General features: G+C 53.8%; 2 protein-coding genes across 2 annotated transcripts; both read left to right on the top strand.

Moving 5' to 3' along the window:
- Nucleotides 1-3,147: 3,147 nt before the first annotated feature.
- RAB11FIP1 (RAB11 family interacting protein 1) lies at nt 3,148-13,168 on the top strand (the record flags this gene model as incomplete). The annotated part of the gene is made up of 6 exons (XM_080634498.1): nt 3,148-3,485; nt 6,609-7,051; nt 7,381-8,194; nt 9,125-10,984; nt 11,742-11,847; nt 12,950-13,168. 6 exons carry the CDS (start codon nt 3,148-3,150, stop codon nt 13,166-13,168), a joined length of 3,780 nt encoding a protein of 1,259 aa, XP_080490624.1.
- A 3,399-nt stretch (nt 13,169-16,567) lies between these two features.
- BRF2 (BRF2 general transcription factor IIIB subunit) lies at nt 16,568-20,031 on the top strand (the record flags this gene model as incomplete). Its single annotated transcript, XM_080634497.1, has 4 exons — nt 16,568-16,721; nt 17,613-17,672; nt 18,334-18,655; nt 19,341-20,031. 4 exons carry the CDS (start codon nt 16,568-16,570, stop codon nt 20,029-20,031), a joined length of 1,227 nt encoding a protein of 408 aa, XP_080490623.1.
- Nucleotides 20,032-20,411: the final 380 nt, after the last annotated feature.

Below are 20,411 nucleotides of genomic sequence, written 5' to 3'. Positions count from 1 at the left end.
CCGTGCATCCTCCCATGGATTTACACCGTCTGTGAATTACAGGGAGGGTTCCCCCCTCTGGGGTTGGAATTGTTCTGGTTCCTGTGGGTTTTAAGCAGCTTTCTCTGGTCTAAAGCCCATCGGGATGCCCGAGGGCAGGAGGGGGTCCTGCCAGCGCACACAGGCAGAGCTGCTGCTGGCAGAGAGGTTCCGAGGAGGGATTCACCCCCGCTGGGAACAGGGGATGCTCAATAATGGGAAAGGTCCAGGCTCCTCACACACTGTGCTCTCCTGTTCAAGGTTTGCCGGCAGAGAGACATCAGCAGGTCCCTCCATCTGATCGGGAGCAGCCGAGAGCCAGGAGCAGCGTGAATGCAGTGAGTGCATCCAGTGCAGTGCTTCCAGTGCAGTGAGTGTATCCAGTGCAGTGCTTGTAGTGCAGTGAGTGCATCCAGTGCCGTGAGTGCATCCAGAGCAGTGCATCCAGTACAGTGAGTGCACCCAGTACAGTGAGTGCATCCAGAGCAGTGAGTGCATCCAGAGCAGTGCTACCAGTAAAGTGAGTTCATCCAGTGCAGTGCTTCCAGTGCAGTGTGTGCATCCAGTGCAGTGCTTCCAGTGCAGTGTGTGCATCCAGTGCAGTGCTTCCAGTGCAGTGTGTGCATCTAGTGCAGTGCTTCCAGTGCAGTGTGTGCATCTAGTGCAGTGCTTCCAGTGCAGTGTGTGCATCCAGTGCAGTGAGTGCTCCCAGTGATGCAGTGAGTGCTTCCAGTGATGCTGTGAGTGTTTCCAGTGGTGCAGTGAGTGCTGTGCCCTGTGAGTGATGCTCCATCACTTCCCACCCTCTTCCTGCAGGGCCGGGTGCTGCAGAGGGACTAGAGGAGCAGCCCTGGGGATGATGGCGATGGAAAGACCCTCCGGTGCGCTCGCGGTCACAGCAGGGACCAGGGAGCCGGCTCCTCTGTGCTGTTGGTGCTGGAGAACTGGAGCCGGTTGGGAAAAGGGAAAAGGCTCCTGAGCTGCTCTCCAAGAGGCAGTGCAGCCTTGAGGACGTGCCTGTGCTCGCTGTGTGGATGGGGACCAGCTCCCATCCGGGGTGTTTCCTGGCTGGAAGCAGGACGTGGTGGATCTGCTCTCTGAAAGGACGAAGAATTCCCATGGTCCCGGGCTCAGGAAGCCCATCAGGAAGGGGAGAAGAGCCTCCTGCAGGAGAGCAAGGGGAGCTCCGAGCAAGGGGAACTGGGCAAAACCTGTGGATTATGCTCCTATCACATCGCCTCCTGTTTCCGCCTTTCCATCGGGGACAGATATCCACGTTTCAGTGCTGCTCAGGGATGGGTGGATGAAGCGGAGGAGCCGCATCGGGCTCAGGCAGCATTGGAGGAGGGCGTTTTCCATCCCAAAGCCTGGATCTGGGTACAAGGAGCAGCAGGACAAGGGCTCTTACAGGGAGGTTGAGGGGGGTTTCATTGGAGCTGCCCCGTTGCTGACCTGGATCCCAGTTCCCATTAAATCAATGTCAGGGTTTGGGAAATGGCATTTTTCCTTGGAGATTGCTGCTGGAGAAGCCTCGGAGCATCCGGATGCACTGCCCCGTGAGGACACAAAGCCACACACAGCCCTGTGTGCACACATACCCATTCCCACACCTCTGTACACACACAGACACCCTATACACACACCTGTACCTGTACCTGTACATACATCTACACACACCTGTACACGCACACCCCTCTGCATACTCCTATGTGTACACCTTTGCACACCTGTACATGCCACATGTGTGCATTCAAACACCTGTACATGTACATACCCGTGCATACATCTGTATAGCACATACCTGTACATACACCTATATATGTGCCTATACAGCACACACCTGTACTGTACATATACTTGTACACACCTGGGCACACACCTATAAAGCACACATGTTTACATCTGTACACACAACTATACTTGCACCAATACAGTACGTACTTACCATACACCTGTACATACACCTGTACCTGCACATACCTGTACACACATCTGGATATACATAGACCTGCATACATACATGTGTTCATCCACCTGTACATGCACATACCTGTACACATACCTGTACATACCCCTGTACATACACTTGTACATGCACTTACCTGTACATACATCTGGACATACATAGACCTGTATACTTACCTGTACATACACCTGTACACACCTGCACATAAACATACCTGTACATACATCTGTACACACATAGACCTGTATATGTACCTGTACAAATACCTGTACATACACCCGTACACACCTGTACATACGCATACCTGTACATACACCTGTACATACACCTATACATACACCTGTGCACACCTATACATACACCTGTACACACCTGTACATACACCTACACATACACCTGTACACACCTATACATACACCTACACATACACCTGTGCACACCTATACATACACCTGTACATGCACCTGTACACACCTGTACATACACCTACACATGCACCTGTACATGCACCTGTACACACCCGTACATGCACCTGTACACACCTGTACATGCACCTGTACACACCTGTACATACACCTACACATACACCTGTACACACCTGTACATACACCTGTACATACACCTATACATGCACCTGTACATGCACCTGTACACACCTATACATACACCTGTACATACACCTATTCATACACCTGTACATGCACCTGTACACACCTGTACATACACCTGTACATACACCTACACATACACCTGTACACACCTGTACATAGACCTACACATACACCTATACATGCACCTGTACATGCACCTGTACACACCTATACATACACCTGTACATACACCTATTCATACACCTGTACACACCTGTACATACACCTGTACATACACCTGTACATACACCTACACATACACCTGTACACACCTGTACATACACCTACACATGCACCTGTACACGCACCTGTACATGCACCTGTACACACCGGTACCACCCACTCCCAGGCCCCGCCCCTTCCCCTCAAGCCCCGCCCACCCCTCCCAGGCCCCGCCCCTTGCTCTCGCGAGAGGGGCGGTGCGACCGAGCTGTGCGGGGCCGCGCCATCCGCGCTCCCACTCCCATCCCCATTCCCATCCCCATTCCCATCCCCATTCCCGCTCCCGCCGCCATGTCCGGCTCGGGCCTGGCTGCGGGCTGGGTGCCCACCCATGTGCAGGTGACGGTGCTGCGAGCGCGGGGGCTGCGGCCCAAGGCGGCGGCGGTGGGGGGCAGCGACGCGTACACGGTGATGGCGCTGGGCCGGGACAAGTTCTCCACGTCGGTAGCGGAGCGGTGCCAGGGGCAGCCGCTGTGGCGGGAGGAGGCCACGTTCGAGCTGCCCCCGCGGGCCGCCGCGCTGCGCCTCACCGTGCTGCACCGCGCCCTCGTCGGCATCGACAAGTTCCTGGGGCGCGCCGAGGTTGACCTGGCGGCGCTGAGGAGCGAAGGCGGCCGCCGGCACACACGGTGCGAGCGGGGGATGCGAGGGGGGAAAGGGATGGGGGGGGGCTCCGAGTGCTGGGGGGAATTAGGGATGGGGAGGATTCTGAGCCGCACAGAGGCGATGGAGAGGGACCGGGGGCACTGGGATAGGGATGGGGGGGGGATTCTGAGCCGCACAGAGGCGATGGAGAGGGACCGGGGGCACTGGGATAGGGATGGGGGGGGGATTCTGAGCCGCACAGAGGCGATGGAGAGGGACTGGGGGCACTGGGATAGGGATGGAGGGGGGATTCTGAGCCGCACAGAGGCGATGGAGAGGGACTGGGGGCACTGGGATAGGGATGGGGGGTGGATTCAGAGCCGCACAGAGGCGATGGAGAGGGACCAGAGGCCCTGGGATAGAGATGGGGGGGGGATTCTGAGCCGCACAGAGGCGATGGAGAGGGACCGGGGCCACTGGGATAGGGATGGGGGGGATTCTGAGCCGCACAGAGGCGATGGAGAGGGACCGGGGGCACTGGGATAGGGATGGGGGGGGGATTCTGAGCCGCACAGAGGCGATGGAGAGGGACTGGGGGCACTGGGATAGGGATGGGGGGGGGATTCTGAGCCGCACAGAGACGATGGAGAGGGACTGGGGGCACTGGGATAGGGATGGGGGGTGGATTCTGAGCCGCACAGAGGCGATGGAGAGGGACCGGGGGGCTTCTGGCTCCCGTTGGGCACTGGGATAAGGATGGGAGGGCCTCCGAGCCCCATAGGAGTCAGAGAGAAGGACGGAGGGGGGGTCTCCGGGCAGCACGGGGATTGGGGGCAGAGATGTGAGGCCTCTGGCTCTGCTGGGGGACTCCAGTTCGCCATGGAATGTCCCTGTGCCCCATAGGGATGTGGGGCTCTGGTGGAGGACCCCCGTGCCCCACAGGGGTGAAGGACCCCCATAGGTCCGGGGTGGCAGCCCCATGTCCAAGGCACATGCACTTGAGGCTGTTTCAGCCCATCCTGCCTCCTGTTTGGTTTGGGTTTGAAGCATCTACGTGTGAGTGCTGGGAGAGAACGCTGGGAACAGCCGGAGTGACCCGGGACACCGGGAATGAGCACAGGCTAGAGCCATGTGTGTCCCATAATAAACACTTAGCAGAGCCTACGTGCGTGTGGGAGCAGCCAGTCCAGCGTTCTAGGGGCTGCCTTCACTGGTGTCAGCAGGACACTGGAGCGGGGAGACTTTTCCTTCACCAGCTCTGTGTCATACTTGTCCCTTTGAACATGAAAACACTGCCCTGGAATGCAAGGGGTGGTTCCAGGGAGGGTTTAACCGGGAGTCAGCAGCCTTGTAATGTGGCTTGAAGTGGCCCCTGAGTCACCTTCCTCTTCTCACTCACCTGAGAGCAGAGCCAGGTATCGGGACGGGTGTCCCTGACGAAGCCATCGGTGCTGGTGAAGCCTTCATTAGGACGTGGCTGTCATTAGGGTTGTAGCCAGCACTAATGTGTTTACACTGCGGAGCTCAGGGACGCGTTTCCTTGTGTCTGAGCCGGAGGAAAACGGAGGGGAAGAAAGGAAAACAGAGCTTTGAGGCTCCTGATGTTTCCAGGTGTTCGTGTTCTGTTTGAAGCCTGCTTCTGTTGCCGTTGCTTGGCTGCTGGGGCGATGTAAAGCCAGAAAGGGCTGGGGTTTAGTTCACACTCACCCAATAAACGATGAAGAATTCATATTTGGTGGTTTCGAGGGGGAGATTTGTCCCTGTATAATCCCTTTGAGCCCCTCCAATGGAGCAGATGTAGCAGCGGCCGTGTTCTGCTCAGTGCTAACTAAGCTGTTGTTCACATAGTTTGTTCGGGATGTGTTTGGAACAGGACCTGCTCTTCCCCCCCCCCCCCCAGGGCACAGAGCCTGCAGCATGGATTGTGGCACTGACACCAGCAGGATGCTCCTAGAAACCACGGGGTTGAGAACAAAAGTGCCCAGTGCTGGCTTGTGTTAAAGGCAACGCTTGCGCTGCCCTCGCTGCGGCGTTAGGGACCTGGCAAAGGCCAATATCTCCTTGTAAAGTCCTTTCCCTGGTGCGGGTGTCTTGTAACTTCAGGCGTGGGCATGGAGGTAACTGTAGTGTGGTGCTTGAGCGTTCGTTTCCCTCCGGTGTTCCTCTGGAGCACGTTTCTGCATTCACCTGCACTTACCGCTCATTAGGCTTGAATGTTCGCTCAAGCAAATTGCCCTTTCCTCTTCTCCTTCCCTGCTCCCCGTGCACCTCCAAAGGGCTGCAGTGCAAATGTAAAGCCCTGTTTGCTTCCTTTACTTGCCCTGTACCAGCTGGGGAGGAGTTTTCCCTATCGGATCTGCGGAATCAGGAACACTGCGGCTCCGTCCATAGGCAAGAATTGATGCGAGGTGCTGATAACTTTCTTTGCCAGCCCTAATGTGGTTGGAAAGGCTTTGAGTGGTAACGGAGGACGTGTAATAGCAGCATGCAAATGGTGGTTCTGCAGCTGAGGATGCCCTGAGTGCTTAAGATGCAGGGCTCCATGTACCCGGAGTTGTGTTGCACAAAGGGATAAGGTCCTGTCTGTAAGGAATGTCCTTCCTGGTGCGCTCCAGTCATGAGCAGGAGGTGAGTGGAAGTCTCCAGACAGTCTGCAAGGCTTGGCTTGGCTCTGCTCTGTGTTGATTAGGGGTTTCGGAGCTTGAAGGGCATTAAGATAGCAACTGGAAAGGAGCTGGAATGAAAGGTATGAGGGCGTGGGGAGCTCTCTGGTACCAGTGTCAGGCTCTCGGAGGCTGCTTCTTCCCGCACCCACTTCAAAGGACATTTGGGGAAGTCAGATGAAAGGAAGGGCAGAAGAGAGCGGCTGAGCTGAAATACAGGAATTCCATGTTGTCTGCCTCTTGAACCCTTCTTTTTAACCCTTTTGACCCCTCTTTTTAACCCTGATCTGGGTTTTAAAGCAGTTTTTACTGATAACTTCATGCCAAGGCATGTTTTCCTTAGTCACCGCGTGACTGTGACGTTGTTGGAGGATTAAAGGCTTTTCTCCTCTTGCCCTGACACTGTAGGCTCACTTGATTTTTAAGCCACAGGCACCCTCTGTTGTTGCGAATGAGCCGTGCCTCCAGACCTGGGTTGTAAAGGGAATCTCCTTGTCGCTGCAGGTGGTACAAGCTTCGCTCCAAGCCAGGGAAGAAGGAGAAGGAGAGAGGGGAGATCGAAGTGGATATCCAGTTCATGAGGAGCAACATGACAGCCAGCATGTTTGATCTGTCCATGAAGGACAAGCCTCGCTCTCCCTTTGGCAAGCTCAAAGACAAGCTCAAGGGGAAGAAGAGCAGTGGCCTCTCCGACACGGCTTCATCCATCGTTCCCAACACATCTCACTCCCCTGCGGACAGCGAGGACGAGGCAGTTGAGAAGGAAAAGAAGAAATCCAAGTTCAAAGCGCTCTTTTCCAAGCCTGGCCTGCAGAAGACCTCCCTTTCCCAGTCCATGTCAGTGCTACCAACACAGCAGCCCGTCACCCAGAGGGTGCTGCTTCGACCCGGTGACTTCCAGTCGCAATGGGATGATGAGGAGTCCGAGACCTCTCCAACCTCAGAAAGTGAGTACCGGCCCTTGCGGCACTGATGGAGCACAAAGCCCTTCCCCAAGGTTTTATTGCCCTTTCCACACTGGTTAGGGTACGAAAAAGTACCCTAAAAAGTACCAAAAAGTTAATCCATACGGATTTACTCTAAAGTAAATCCATAGAGCATCACTTCTGGCCATGGTGGCAGGTTTGGATGCACATAGGATGTTGACGCTCACAGCTAAGCTTGCCTTGGGCTAGCATAGAAACCGGGGGGCTGCACAAGCGATACCTGCACGAATGTCAGAGCAAGGGGGGTTCTTGCATCTTGAATTTCTCCCTGTTCCTGCTTTTTTCCCCAGAGTCCTTTGGAAATGCCCTGGAAGAGAAGTCCTCTCCTTCTCCTGTATTTAAGTCTCGTAAAGCAGCGACTCTGGACAGCAGGCAAGTAGCCCAAGGAACCACGACCCACCCCAGGAAAGAAGGGCTCTCTTTATTCAGTGGCCTTAAATCCAAGAGCGATCCCGTGTCCAAGTCCAGTCTGTGCATCAATGGCAGTCACGTTTATATGGAAGAGAGCAGCATGAAGGACAACACTCCAGCCTCTTCCCCTTCTCCTCGCAACTTCCGGAGGAAGCAGCTCTTTGCTTCAGAAGAGAACCTGTCTTCCAGACCTGCTAAAGGAGCTGAAGAGATGGGAAGAACATCTCCGATGGGAAGAACATCTCCCAGTCATGCTTTCTCCGGGTCGACGTCCTTGGAGACCTTTAAGTCGATGACTTTGCCATCGTACAAGCTGCTGAGCGGTGAAGAATACCTGGAAACCGATGTTCCGCCGAGCGCTGAGGTTGTGAAGGAGACCAGAAAACCAGAGCACAAGAAGTCTGCCTTGCTCTCCCTCGTCACTGGGAAGAAGGAAGCGGGGAAGGGTGGGGATGCTGAGAGTATTCCTGACAGGACCCTGCAGGATGAGGAAAACAGCATTCCAGAAGAGGAGGGTGAACAAGAGGCCAGATGCGTTGAGCCTCCAGCAGATTCAGGCAGAGGGCATCCTGCAGGAGCCAGTCACCATGCAGAAGACATCCCTGCAAGCAAGCAGCCTCTCAACCCTTTCGAGGAAGAACGGGGACCTGAGAAAGCTGCTGCCCCATCCAAGACCAAAGCTGTGAAGCCCAGGTCAGTCCTTTCTGCTTCAGAGACCACAGGCACGGGTCGTGGCGGGCAGCAGCCTTTAGTTGGGCTGCTTCCTGCCCCAGCGCAGTGCCTCTTGGCCTGGCATCCTGCAGGCAGCAGAAGCGTGTTGCTCTGCAGGGTCCCTGCTGGTTTGAAGGTGGCTTTGATAGCAAATAGTAACCCTGGAGTTCTTCCTTGGTAAGCAAAAGAGATGGATGCAGGGATGTTACTCATCAGTGATGCTGAAATAGCGGTGCTCTGAGCGCAGGCATCTTTGCAGGTACTGTAGGGCTGATTTTTCTTGCTGGATCTCTTGCCAAACCTAACTTCTGCCTGAGCTGTGCCACTTGGAACGTACCCAGGGTGTGAAACACCAGTTCTAACATCCCTGCTTTCCTGGTTTTGGCTGTGGTCTTCCAGAGTGTTAACCTTGGAGCCCTGCTGCTTCTGGCATCGCTGACAGCAACGTGAAGGGCGGTTGTGTGGAGTGGGACACAAGGCTTCTTCGGAAATTCTGCTCCTTTATCCTTCATATATATATATAAATGGTGTGTGTTGGTGTTTATATATATATATATATAGGTGTCCCCTACTAATAGGGCTGTGGTTTGTGCCTGTCTCTCCTTCTCTTCAGTGCTTCTCCTGTTTCAACACCTCGCATACAAAGTGCCTTACTAATAAGACAGCTTGGGGTGCAATAAGTGGTGCTTCAAACCCATGCGAGCTCCACAGCAGAAGTGCTCTGCCATAAGCTGAGGGCTCTGTAAAGGCATATTTAAGGATGTGAAGCCCATCAGCTTGGCTCTGAGGTCTCTTGCAAGTGTAATTCATCTGCAGGGTCAGGAGTTGATGGAGCCTGGTGCTAAAGCTTGTCTGTTCCAGCCTCGTGTTGCATCCGCAAGTGACGTGCGAGTGTTTTGTCCCTTTTTGCAGGGTGCCTTCAGAGGAGGAAACCAAAGCCACGCTTCCTACTCTTGCACCTCCTTCCCTCCCTGCTTTCCTCTCTTTACACCCTATCAGGAGTGCCAATAACCCTTTTGTTTCCAAAAGGGGACAGAAAGGCCAAGTGCCAGACTCTGAGGGCATCGCTGGTTCTCCTGCATCTTTTACTGCTCCTCCTTCTGCTGCAGAGCTTTTGAATGGCAAGAACCCCTTTACTCCCGAGTGGGGCAGAGCACCCCCAGCCCTGGATCCTGAAGGCATCCGTTTCCCTTCATCCCATCATCTTCCAACCTCTGTTCCCAAAGCACCTCCTCCTGGGCAGGTCTCTGGTAGTGGTAATAATCCTTTTGCTTCTGACTGGGCGCAGAGCTCTCGGGGTCAGGGTGCTGAGGGCTCTGATGTGTGGCCTTCCCAGGGTATCTCTCACCCACCTGCATCTTCTCACCCCTCTGCTTGCCATTTCAATGGCAATAATCCCTTTGTGTCCCAGCTTGGGTGGGAAGCAGATGCACCAAGGTCGGAAGCTGTTGCTTGTTCTTCGCCTCTCTGCCTTCCTTGCGATGAAGGCTGCTCCTCAGCACAGCGCCCTGCTGAGCTGAAGCCCTCTGCTCTCAGTGCTTCAGGGAGCTCTTCAGCTGAGGCTTTACCTGGTACTGTCAAAGCTGGGTCAAACCCTCTCAGCACCGTTTGTGACAAGCCTGCTCTGGCTCAGGAGGAGCAGTGCAGTCCTCCCCAGCTTCAGGCTCCCATCCCGAACAGGGAGACCGCAGGGATTGGTGCTGAGCAGCCGCCTTCCCCCATGAGTGAGCTGAAGGAGAAGCAGGAGACCTTGGGTGAGAAGAGATGGGAAGAGCCCCAAATGGCTCCACTTGATAAAACTGGCTCATTTTGTCCAGCAGGACCAGCCAAACCATCCTCAGGAGCTTGCCCCTTGTCCCCTCAGGTCGGGAGGGCTGGCAGCGAGGTGCTGGTCACACCACGGCTGTCTTTAGGGCTGAAGAAGCCCCCCTTGGTTTCTCATGGTGAGCTCGGTGAGGACGTGCCCCCTTTGGGTGATGGTGCCAAATCTGTGCTGGGGCTCCCACTCCTGAATGATGAAGCCTCAGATGCTCGTGGGTGCCTCCTCCGAAGTGGTTCATTAGAGCCTGTCACTCCCCCAGGGGCACACAGAGCTGAGAGCAGTAACAGGCATTTAAATAACGAAGCTGGCCGTGATTTATTGGACTCTCTTGCTAATCTCAGGGCTGTCATTCCAGTTCCTGGGGACCGTGGCTTGAAAGTGGCCAGTCTCCCGGTTATCCCGGAGGGAGGCTCCGATGATGAGCTGCTGGGTGACTCTCAGGAGGACCTGAGTCTTGCTGCAGGGGCTAAAAACGTTTCAGAGAGAGGAAAGCACTGCCTGGATTTAATGGAGGAATGGAAAGAGCGCTCTGACAGCTCTGCTGGTGCTTGTGAGCTGAGCAACGCAGCCGTGCTGCCTGCGCGAGTGGATGGGCACGGTGCAGCTGCTTCAGGCTTAGGGGGGACATCTCATTCCAGGGAGGATAACGCTCCTTTTGGGAGACGAGAGCTGAAAATCAGTGCGGGTGCTGCGGAGGGGGACTTCTCTGAGCCTTCTCTTTCCTCTTCCTCCCTGGCCGGTGCTTCGCAGCCTTCCTCTTCCTCTCGTTCCCGTCTCTCTGACACCCCAAATCGTAGAGCAGAGTCTCCGAAAAAGCCAGCAGCCGAGGGCTCCGCAGCTAAAGCAGGAAACTGTGGCAAGAAGAAGCTTCTTCAGGCCTGGGTTTCCCCCTCTGAGCCATCCCCTAACCAAACCCAGCAGGGTGGTGAAACCGGGTCTCCTAAGCACAGGTGAGAGAACGTGGGGAGTACCCCAAAGGTGCTGATCTGAGCCTTGCTTTTCCTTCCTGTGAGCACAGCTCAGCAGGCATTGGCTGCTCTTCGCAGTGATGTGGCATTAACTTCCTCCAGCCCATGGATTTGGGTCCTGTGTAGCATCATTTCTGGCACCACATGAATCCGTATGGCTACTGAGGACGCGCAGAGCACTCGAGGGGATCTGTCGTTCATCACAGTGCCATCTCGTAGGAAAACCATTAGGGCAACTTGGTGGCAGCTTTGTAGGGTCATGTCGTCCAACTGGAATAGAGTGGAATGGATCCGTTTTTCGGGAATGGAAGCCTGATAAGCTGGGATGCTTTGTTACCTGGCCAAACTGGGCTCCTGATCCTCGAATCACAGCAAGTGATGCATTGCTTCCCATTAGGGAAGCTGGGCTCAAATGCTAGTGCCTGGCAGCTCAGGGTAACTGCCACTGTGTAGACCAGCCTGGCTTTGCTTTTGTGGCTTACCACTCAGGTGTATTTCCTGGGTACTGCTTCTCTGCCTCCAATGCATCAAGTCAATAACAATAGCAAAGAACGGAGGATGCTTACACAAAGCCGACAGCTTGGACACAAGTGCCTTGTCTTCCCAAAGCTGAATCTCTTATCCCTTTGGACATAGAGAAAGGGGTGGAATTTCTTCCCAATTTCTCGCTGTGTTTTTAGTCTGAAGATGTGTGTCCAGTTTGCTGCCTCCCTAACAGAAACCTTTCTTGCCATTGCAGGCTCCATCCTGTGAAGCCAATGAATGCCACAGCAAACAAGTCCCAGAGTAAAGCCCTGAATGTCATCAGCAGTATGAATGAGAAGCTGCTCGAGAGCAACGTGAAGGTAATGAGGGGAAAGGGGAGCTTTAACTCAAAGCTTAAGCCCTATATTGAACAGGGTTTGTGTATCTGAGAGAGTTTGCTTAGGTTCTTATATCCTGAGCAGAGCAAGAATAGTGGTTATTAGACTGGGGGGGGGGGCATGAATTCAGATCTAAAGGAGCTTTTGGCTTCATCTTGGCCTCAAAAGAGGCCTCCAGGCTTGAAGCACGTGGATGAGGATGGCTGGAAGCAGGGAAAACCCCTTGGGGACGGTTATTGTCTCTTAAGGGATTTTAGGGAGGGGAAATGAGAAGTTAGCACCCAAATCCCTGCAGTGCCTCCTGGTGTGAGTGGGAAAGGAGCAAATACTGGTTCTATGATTCCAGCTGACACGGTGCTATGGTCAGTGAGTGGAAAACCTGTCGTTAGGATGGCAGGGTGAGAAGCAGAAGGGTTAAAGGAGAAGCTGTGTTGTGTTTTCCCAGTGGTGACTGCAATAGGAGGGAATTGCCATAGGCCTCAGTGGGTTTTTCGTGCTGTTTAATCCCAGTTTGGCTTTCGTGGTCTTTGGCACCAGGTCTGTGAACAGTGGCATTTGATGGTGCGTGGCTGCGGCTTCCCTGCATCTCACTGAGCTGGCTGGACCCAGCATGACATTATTGCAGTGTAAACTGCACCAGAGCTGAGTTACAGACCTGGAACTGCAAAGGTTTGATGCTGAAACCAATGGCCTGGTTGCTGTCTGTAACAGCTCGCTCTGAGCCTGCCTTCTGCTCTGCAGAAGGCTGCTTAAGCTCCATAAACCATGTCCCTGTGCTGCGAGCAGCACCCACTGAGGCAGTTGCTCCTTTTCCCTCCATATCCTTCCAAAGAGCTGTTCTAGAGGCAGTGTTCCATACGGGATTTCCTAGGGCTAAGCTTGCTAACAACCCGAAAGGTGCCTTGTAGCAGGAAGCTGGCCTGGCATTGTCAATGCCTTGGCACAGCGTGCCTCTGAGCATCGTGTTCTTGCTCCTACGGTGCTCATGCTCCAAAGCGTCATTTGGATGGAGCTTTGAGCTCCGTGCTGCTGTTTTGCACTGCCCGTATGCCTGCCCTAACCCTGCCTTTCTCTTCTCTCTCAGAAATACCACCCTTCAGATCCTGCCTATGCTTATGCCCAGCTAACGCACGATGAGCTGATCCAGCTCGTCCTGAAACAGAAGGATGCGATCACCAAGAAGGATCTCCAGGTGCGTGAGCTCGAAGACTACATCGACAACTTGCTTGTCAGGGTCATGGAAGAAACCCCCAACATCCTTCGTGTTGCAGCATCTGGAACCAAAAAGGCTGGAAAGATGTAAAAGCTCCTGGGATGCTGGATTCCCACCAATGGAGTTGGATGAATAAGGAGCTGATGTGGAGCAAGCGGTGCTGGTTGTGCTGCTACAGAAAACGACCTCTTTCCTGTTTCTGCCTTAAGCAACCCTCGGTTTGATTTGTAGTTCCATCAGGTATCCGCAGCCCAGGAGTGGAGTCACTTTTTCCTATTTATTATTCGCTTTCTTTCCATTATTTGGGAAGATTTGTTCCGGCATCTCATCCAAAGTGAAGGAGTTGGAGGGGCTTTGCTGGCCAGCAAGGCACTGATGATCTTTTATGAAGGTCTGGATTATAATGGTTTCATTTTGTAGCAGCTCTCATAGATGAATTCCTCTTCTTTCTACATCTTGTAGTGCAATCTAAAACCTGATAGAGCTTAAAGGATTTGATTGATTTAAGCCAAAATATCACTACACTGACCAAGTCCAAAGATGTGTGCTTCAGGCTGTGTTGTAAAAGTGAGCAATGCAAGTTGAAGCTTAGATTGGAAAGGAAGAAGCATCTCATTGAGTACACGTTGCTTCAAAGCAGCTCTGCAAGGGGAAGACTTGCAGCTCTTGTGGTCCAGGAAGCACTGGGATATGGTACATCTGTGTACCATAGGAATGGTAGGAATGAACTTGGGCCAGAGGTGGGTTTTCAATCAGAAACTTCTCTGATAGCCTTCAAATTCAGTTCCTTCAAGTGAGGGAGGCAGATGGGTGATGTGCTTTAGTCTTGAGTAGGTGTGGATCTCCTGGCACACCTGCATGGCCCTGGACTGATGCTGCTGGGGAGGTCTGTGATGATTCCTTTCTGCCATTGCAGTTCATTTAAACACCTTGGATGCTGAAGCTGGGGCTTGGAGCAACCTTCAAAGGTGATCAGGCTTCTTAGGGGTGTTCTTGTAGAGCCAAGAGAGGAACCACATCACCCTCCCCTGGAATGGGAGCAGTCGCAGTGCCAGTGTTTGGCCTGATTGATTTTCTTTGCTGCTCAGAATGGAATGGATCTTAGGTAGCTGAGAGAGTGCTTTGTGAGGCAATTGATGCCCTTCAGTCCGCTTCCTTAATGGGTGGCTGGATAGACACAGGTATGCTCTCCTCCCCATCTCACCACCAGCAATACAGCAAACCTAAATGTAGCCTCTTGTTTTGGTGAGCCTTTAACAATCAGATGCCTTTTGCACCTCTGGGGTTTCTCAGGGTGGTGAGAGTCCAGCAAAGGCTTAGAGGCTGGAATACCCAAAGGGAGGGGTAGCAGAGGACCAAAGCAAGACTCCTGCCTTCGGGAGCTGGAAAGGGTCTGTTGGGTTATTCCTGGCTTGGAAGGGGCAAGCTTCTAACTCAGTTTTTCCACAGCAAAGCACTTTATTGGGGCCTGGACCAGCTGGATCAACCATCAACCTGTTAGCTATTGTCTTAAACTACTGGCGACTCCTCGAATACTGTATTTTTGTAGTGAAAATAGTTAATATATTTTGCCTCGAGGTGTGCCCATTCACTGGGAACATCCAAACCTGCTGTTCATCCCCTTTTTATTCCTATCAACTCCAGCCAAAGTCTGGAGCTTTTCCTCATGGGATGCTGGAGTTGAACCAAGCCTTTAAGCGTTAAGAGCCTTCTGAAGACTCTGAGGTCCTTGTTTCTGGTTGAGCAGATGTCTTCAGCCATGGGTTCTTTGTGCTCTACGTTCTGTGGATGAAGGGGGTGAAACACTGAAGGGTTTGCCCCCTTCAGCTCTTGGTGCTGGGTTTAGTTTGGAGTGGGACTGGATGCCTTACTTATTGCTGCTGCTGCTTCTCGTGCCTTGAAGTAGTGAGGAAGATGAAGGATTGGTGCATCCCTGGAAAGCACCAGTTGCCTGGACCTCTAGGACTTGTCTTTTAGACTGTATTCCATGGCTTTCTGATGGTGTAGGTCGGAGAGCCAGGAAAACCAATTGTGCCTTTACACAGCGACTGACTGCTTCAGGAACCCAGGGTGGCCTTATCCATGGTCCTAACTGGACACTGGGAAGCAGGGCTGGCCTCTTGCTTTTTCCTGCCCTTGTGGATGGGTCCTGCTGCCAGCACCGTGGGGTTTGTGCGATGCTTTTGGAGCGTGGCTTATGTGAAGCTTGGATCACTGGGGTGCAAACGCGCATCTTGGAGTGAGAGGCACAGAAACAACGTGGTAAAACCCACTCTTAGCAGGCTCCTTGGAGGCTGAAGCCTTAAAACCTTTCTCATCCTCTCCTGGCAGCCTTTTGTGCTGCTCATAGCCCGGATTGTTCTCTCTGGTCCTTTGCCTTCCGCAACCACAAAAGCATCGCACAAACCTCATCCCTCAGTCTTGTCCTGGCAATACCAGTCAAAGCCTTGCTTTGGCAGCAGGGGACTGGTGTTTTGTATCCAGCAAGGTGCTTCACCTTGACTTTAAAGGCCTTAAGAATCAAATGCATTGTTTTATGATTGAAGGATCTGAATGTGGGGTTTTTTCCCTGTTTATACTGTCTGCTTTTAGCTTGGGAACCTGTTTGGTTTGAAATGCCTTTTGGTTTCATGGAACACCAAAATAAAAGTACCTTAAATCCCGTGGGTGTTGTTTGTATCTGAAAGGGCAGCTTCTAAAGGACCTCGTCCTCTCCTTGTGACCGGCTCTGCCGCCTCAAACTCCTCATCCTCAAGGTATTTTTGGGCTAGTTCCATCCCTGCAAGGTAAACACCTCACAGGGTGGGGAAACCTGATGGACGAGCTCCTCCGCATCACCAGAACAGAGAGTGTCGGTAAAGCAGGAAGAGTAAAACCCATGTGAAAGGTTCGTGGCCACTTCAGTCACCCCAGTCCCAGCGCTGAGCCCCTGGTGCCCTAATTGTAATGACCCTCAATTGGAGCAGCAGAGGACGAAGAGAGGCAATCAGCTTCCCGCTGGCTTGGAGCTATTTAGCGCCAAACCCCACATTGGGAGCCTGTGCTATTATTATAATATTGGATATATTAATAATAGTAAATACATTAAATATTAATAATTTAAATAATTTAAATAATAATTTAAAAAATACTATTATTAAATAAATATTCAAAATATTATAATAGCACAAGCGATTATAATGGAATTATTATGATGGAAGGTGGTTGGGGGGGCACCAAACCCCCTCCTGCACACTGGGATGCTGCAGGATAGACTTGGCCCTCAAGGCAGCAGGGATGATGCTCTGCGGCTGATGATGCTCCGAGAGCCCCCCGCTCTACCCGGCCGCAGTGGGACCACCGCGGCGGAACTCTTGTCACCCGGAACGCATGGTTCGGGTGGCGGTGTGTGCGGGGGGGGGGGCGGTGTAGTGGTCGGACCGCTATCGGCGCCGCTATTGGCTGGCGGCGGTGCAGCGGCGGCGCGGTCCGGTGGGGATGGCGGCGGGGATGGCGGCGCAGGGCCGGTGCCCCGAGTGCGGGTCGGGGCCGCTGGTGCAGGACGCGCACTACGCGCAGCAGCAGCTCGTGTGCGCCGCCTGCGGCTGCGTCCTGGCCGAGGGGCTCCTCACCAGCACCTACAGCGAGGAGCAGCACCAGCGGGGTGCGGGCCGGGCCGCCGTGGGGCCGCGCACAGAGCGGCGGGGCCGTGGGGTCGGGGAGCGCGGGGCGGCGGTGGCGGGGGTGCCCCGGCCGCTCTCTCCTCCCTTCCCTTCTCTTCCCTTCTCTTCTTTCCTTTCCCTTCTTCCCCTTCCCTTCCCTTCACTTTCTTCCCTTCTTTCCCTTCTTTCCCTCCTTTTCCTTCTATCCATTCCTTTCCCTTCCTTCCTTCCTTCCTTCCTTTCCCTTCTTTCACTTCCTTTCCCTTCCTTCTCTTCTTTCCCTCCTTTTTCTTCTATCCATTCCTTTCTCTTCCTTCCTTCCTTTCCCTTCTTTCACTTCCTTTCCCTTCCTTCTCTTCTTTCCCTCCTTTTTCTTCTATCCATTCCTTTCTCTTCCTTCCTTCCTTTCCCTTCTTTCACTTCCTTTCCCTTCCTTCTCTTCTTTCCCTTCTTTCCTTCCTTTCCCTTCCTTTCCCTTTTTTCCCTTCCTTCTTTCCCTTCCTTCTCTTCTTTCCCTTTCCCTTCTTTGCCTTCTTTGCCTTCCCTTCTTGCCCTTCCCTCCCTCCCTTCCTTTTCTTCCCTTCTTTCTCCTCCCTTCCCCTTCCTCCCTCCCTAAGCACCGAACCAGCATGGTTTCCGTTATAAGGCAAACCAACAGCACCTCCCTGCCAGGTTCTATCCAGTGCAGCGGAGAAGCCTCGAGTCCATTCACTGGTTCCGTATGGATAGAAGCAATGGCTCAAAGGGGATCCTGCCCCTCTCCCTTACCCACCCTGTGCTGCCAGTGCTGCTTCAGCGGCCTCCATTCTGATCACTGAGACCCAGCACCATGCTCCGGATGATGCTGACATTGTCCCAAGGTCCCTGTTTTCCTAACCCTGCCTGTTTTCCAGAGGTGGCGTATTCCCAGAGCACTGGCCAGAAGGAGCAGCTGAGCCGCTGCCTGCAGCGAGGTAAGAGCAGCTCCTTCAGTTACCTTCTCACACCACATCTGCTCTGGTTTAATGCGTTCCCATTGCTGCTGCTCTGGTTTAATGCGTTCCCATTGCTGCTGCTCTGGTTTAATGCGTTCCCATTGCTGCTGCTCTGGTTTAATGCATTCCCATTGCTGCTGCTCTGGTTTAATGCGTTCCTATTGCTGCTGCTCTGGTTTAATGCGTTCCTATTGCTGCTGCTCTGGTTTAATGCGTTCCTATTGCTGCTGCTCTGGTTTAATGCATTCCCATTGCTGCTGCTCTGGTTTAATGCGTTCCTAGTGCTGCTGCTCTAGTTTAATGCGTTCCTAGTGCTGCTGCTCTGGTTTAATGTGTTCCCATTGCTGCTGCTCTGGCTTAATGCGTTCCCATTGCTGCTGCTCTGGTTTAATGCGTTCCTATTGCTGCTGCTCCAGTTTAACATGGTCCTAATGCTCTCTAAGTGGTAAAAGCCGTCAGAGCTGGCAGTGAAGCACGCAGGAGGCAGTTCAGCATCCTTCACCTGCACTAAGGGGGATGCTCCACACTGGCTGCAGGAGTTGTGCTGCTTGTGCCTTCTCCTGGGGCTGGGTGAATGCTATTGATAAGGGGTGTATCCCAAGCTGTTTGAGCTGACGTTTATGGGCTGTGTCCTTCCCAGGCATCAGGCGGGTGCAGGATCTCTGTAAAGTCCTGCAGCTCCCGGCGCTGTTTGAGGAGACAGCAGTATCCTACGTGCAGAGAGCTCTGCAGCATCCCTCCTTCCATCTGCTTAGCCTGGAGAAGAAGGAGCTCCTGGGGGGCTGCTGCGTCTTCGTGACCTGCCGCCAGCACAACTGGCCCCTGACCATGGGCACCATCTGCTCGCTGCTCTACGCGAAGCAGGAGCTCTTTGCCAGCATCTTCCTGAGCCTGCAGAAGGAGCTGGAGCTCTCTGTGCCCGCCCTGAGCCTGGCAGATCTGGTGAAGAGCCACCTGAACAGGTAACGGGGCCTCTTTCAGCCACTCCGGGGTCCTGCGTGTGATGCTGGGGGGTGGAAAAGCTTCTGCCCAGGGCAGAGTCCACAAGCAGAGGGAGACCTGCGCTGTTACACAGGTATGTCAGAGTGTCATAGAGTCATGGGGTGGTTTGGGTTGGAAGGGACCTTAAAGTTCATCCATGAAGCCACGGGCAGGGACACCTTCCACTGGAGCAGGATGCTCCAAGCCCTGTGTCCAGCCTGGCCTTGAACACTGCCAGGGATGGGGCAGCCACAGCTTCTCTGGGCACCCTGTGCCAGCACCTCAGCACCCTCACAGGGAAGAGCTTCTGCCTAAGAGCTCCTCTCCTTTCCAACCCAAACCATTCTATCTGTGAATTTGTCAGGATCAAGCCCATTTTGCCAGCACTGAGCCCAGCCTGCTCTGTCTGACTTGGGTCCTGAGGCACAACAACTACTTCAATGCAGAGCTAAACCCCAGCTCTGATGACAGCCACAGCATTGACTCTCTTTAACAGGTTATGAGTGATGTTCTGGTACGAAGTTACTGCTGTGTTGTTGTCTTCCTGCCCCTTTTTCCCCACTTTGGAGAGGGCAGTGCAGCTCTTGGCTAGGTGACACAAGCAGAAACAAGCTGGTGCAGCTCCCCCATGTACTGATGCTAACCATAAGCTCTTTGCTCTTTCAGCTTTCAGCTCTTCCAGCCCACAGCCAACATCCCTGCCCAGTTTGTGGAGGACAAGGAGAAGGTGGTGGCCAGAACACTGCAGATTGTGGAGCTGGCCAGTGAGACGTGGCTGGTGACGGGCCGGCACCCTGTGCCCATCATCACAGCCGCTGCATTCCTGGCGTGGCAATCACTGCATCCCCCTGCCCGCCTCTCCTGCACCCTCGCCCGCTTCTGCAGGCTGGCAGGGGTTGGTCTGCCACCGCCAGCACACCTGAGGCTGAAGGAGCTGCTTGAGATCCTCCTCAGAATGGCCTCGCAGCTCGTTTGGCTGAGGATGTTTAAGCTGGACAAGAAAACCGTGGTCAAGCACATCGGGGACCTGCTGCAGCACCGGCTGGTCCTGCTCAAGAAAGCCTTCTGCCTGCACGACGGGGAGGAGGAGCAGCCCATGGCCACAGGTGAGGGCTGTCCTCCAGCAGCACAGGATGGGGACTGTCCCTTGGAAGGGCAGCAGCAGCGTCAGGACAGCCCAAGGCCCTTGCTGCCTCCCTGCCTCCTCAATCCAAGGAAGAGGCTGCGGACGGCAGCCCCGAGCGCTTCCGACTCTGCCATCACCGGTGATGAGCCCATCTCCGACAGCGAGATTGAGCAGTACCTGCGGGGCCCAGAGGAGGTCCAGGCCTTCAGGAAGGCCAAGCTTTGGATGTGAAGGTGGTTGTCTCCAGCAGGATGGTGCTGCTGGAGGCGCAGGGACTGGGGGACCAACCCACCGGAGAGTGGGTGCTGCAGGGACAGTCACCCAAGGGAGCAGGTTGGGATGGGGTGGGTGATGTTCTACTCCATGTTCTGGACCAAAATGGGTTTTTTTATGGCGTGTCTGCTTTGGGTTGTCATATTTCTGTTAGAAATCAGTAAAAAGCAGGTGCTTGGACTGGTTTCTGGATTCCTTCTCACTGGTACAAGGTGTTTTGGCTCATCCCAGTCCTGTGCGGCAGCAGAATGTGGTGAGCCCATGGACTTGGAGCTGGATGATGCCCAGGGAAAGGTCTCAACTTCACACTGCCCCTGGTTTTCCATAGCTCTCCTCCA

Source organism: Psittacula echo (assembly GCF_963264785.1).
Source record: "Psittacula echo genome assembly, chromosome: 25".
NCBI lineage: Eukaryota > Metazoa > Chordata > Aves > Psittaciformes > Psittacidae > Psittacula > Psittacula echo.
This window is presented reverse-complemented; position numbering and strand designations above follow the sequence as displayed.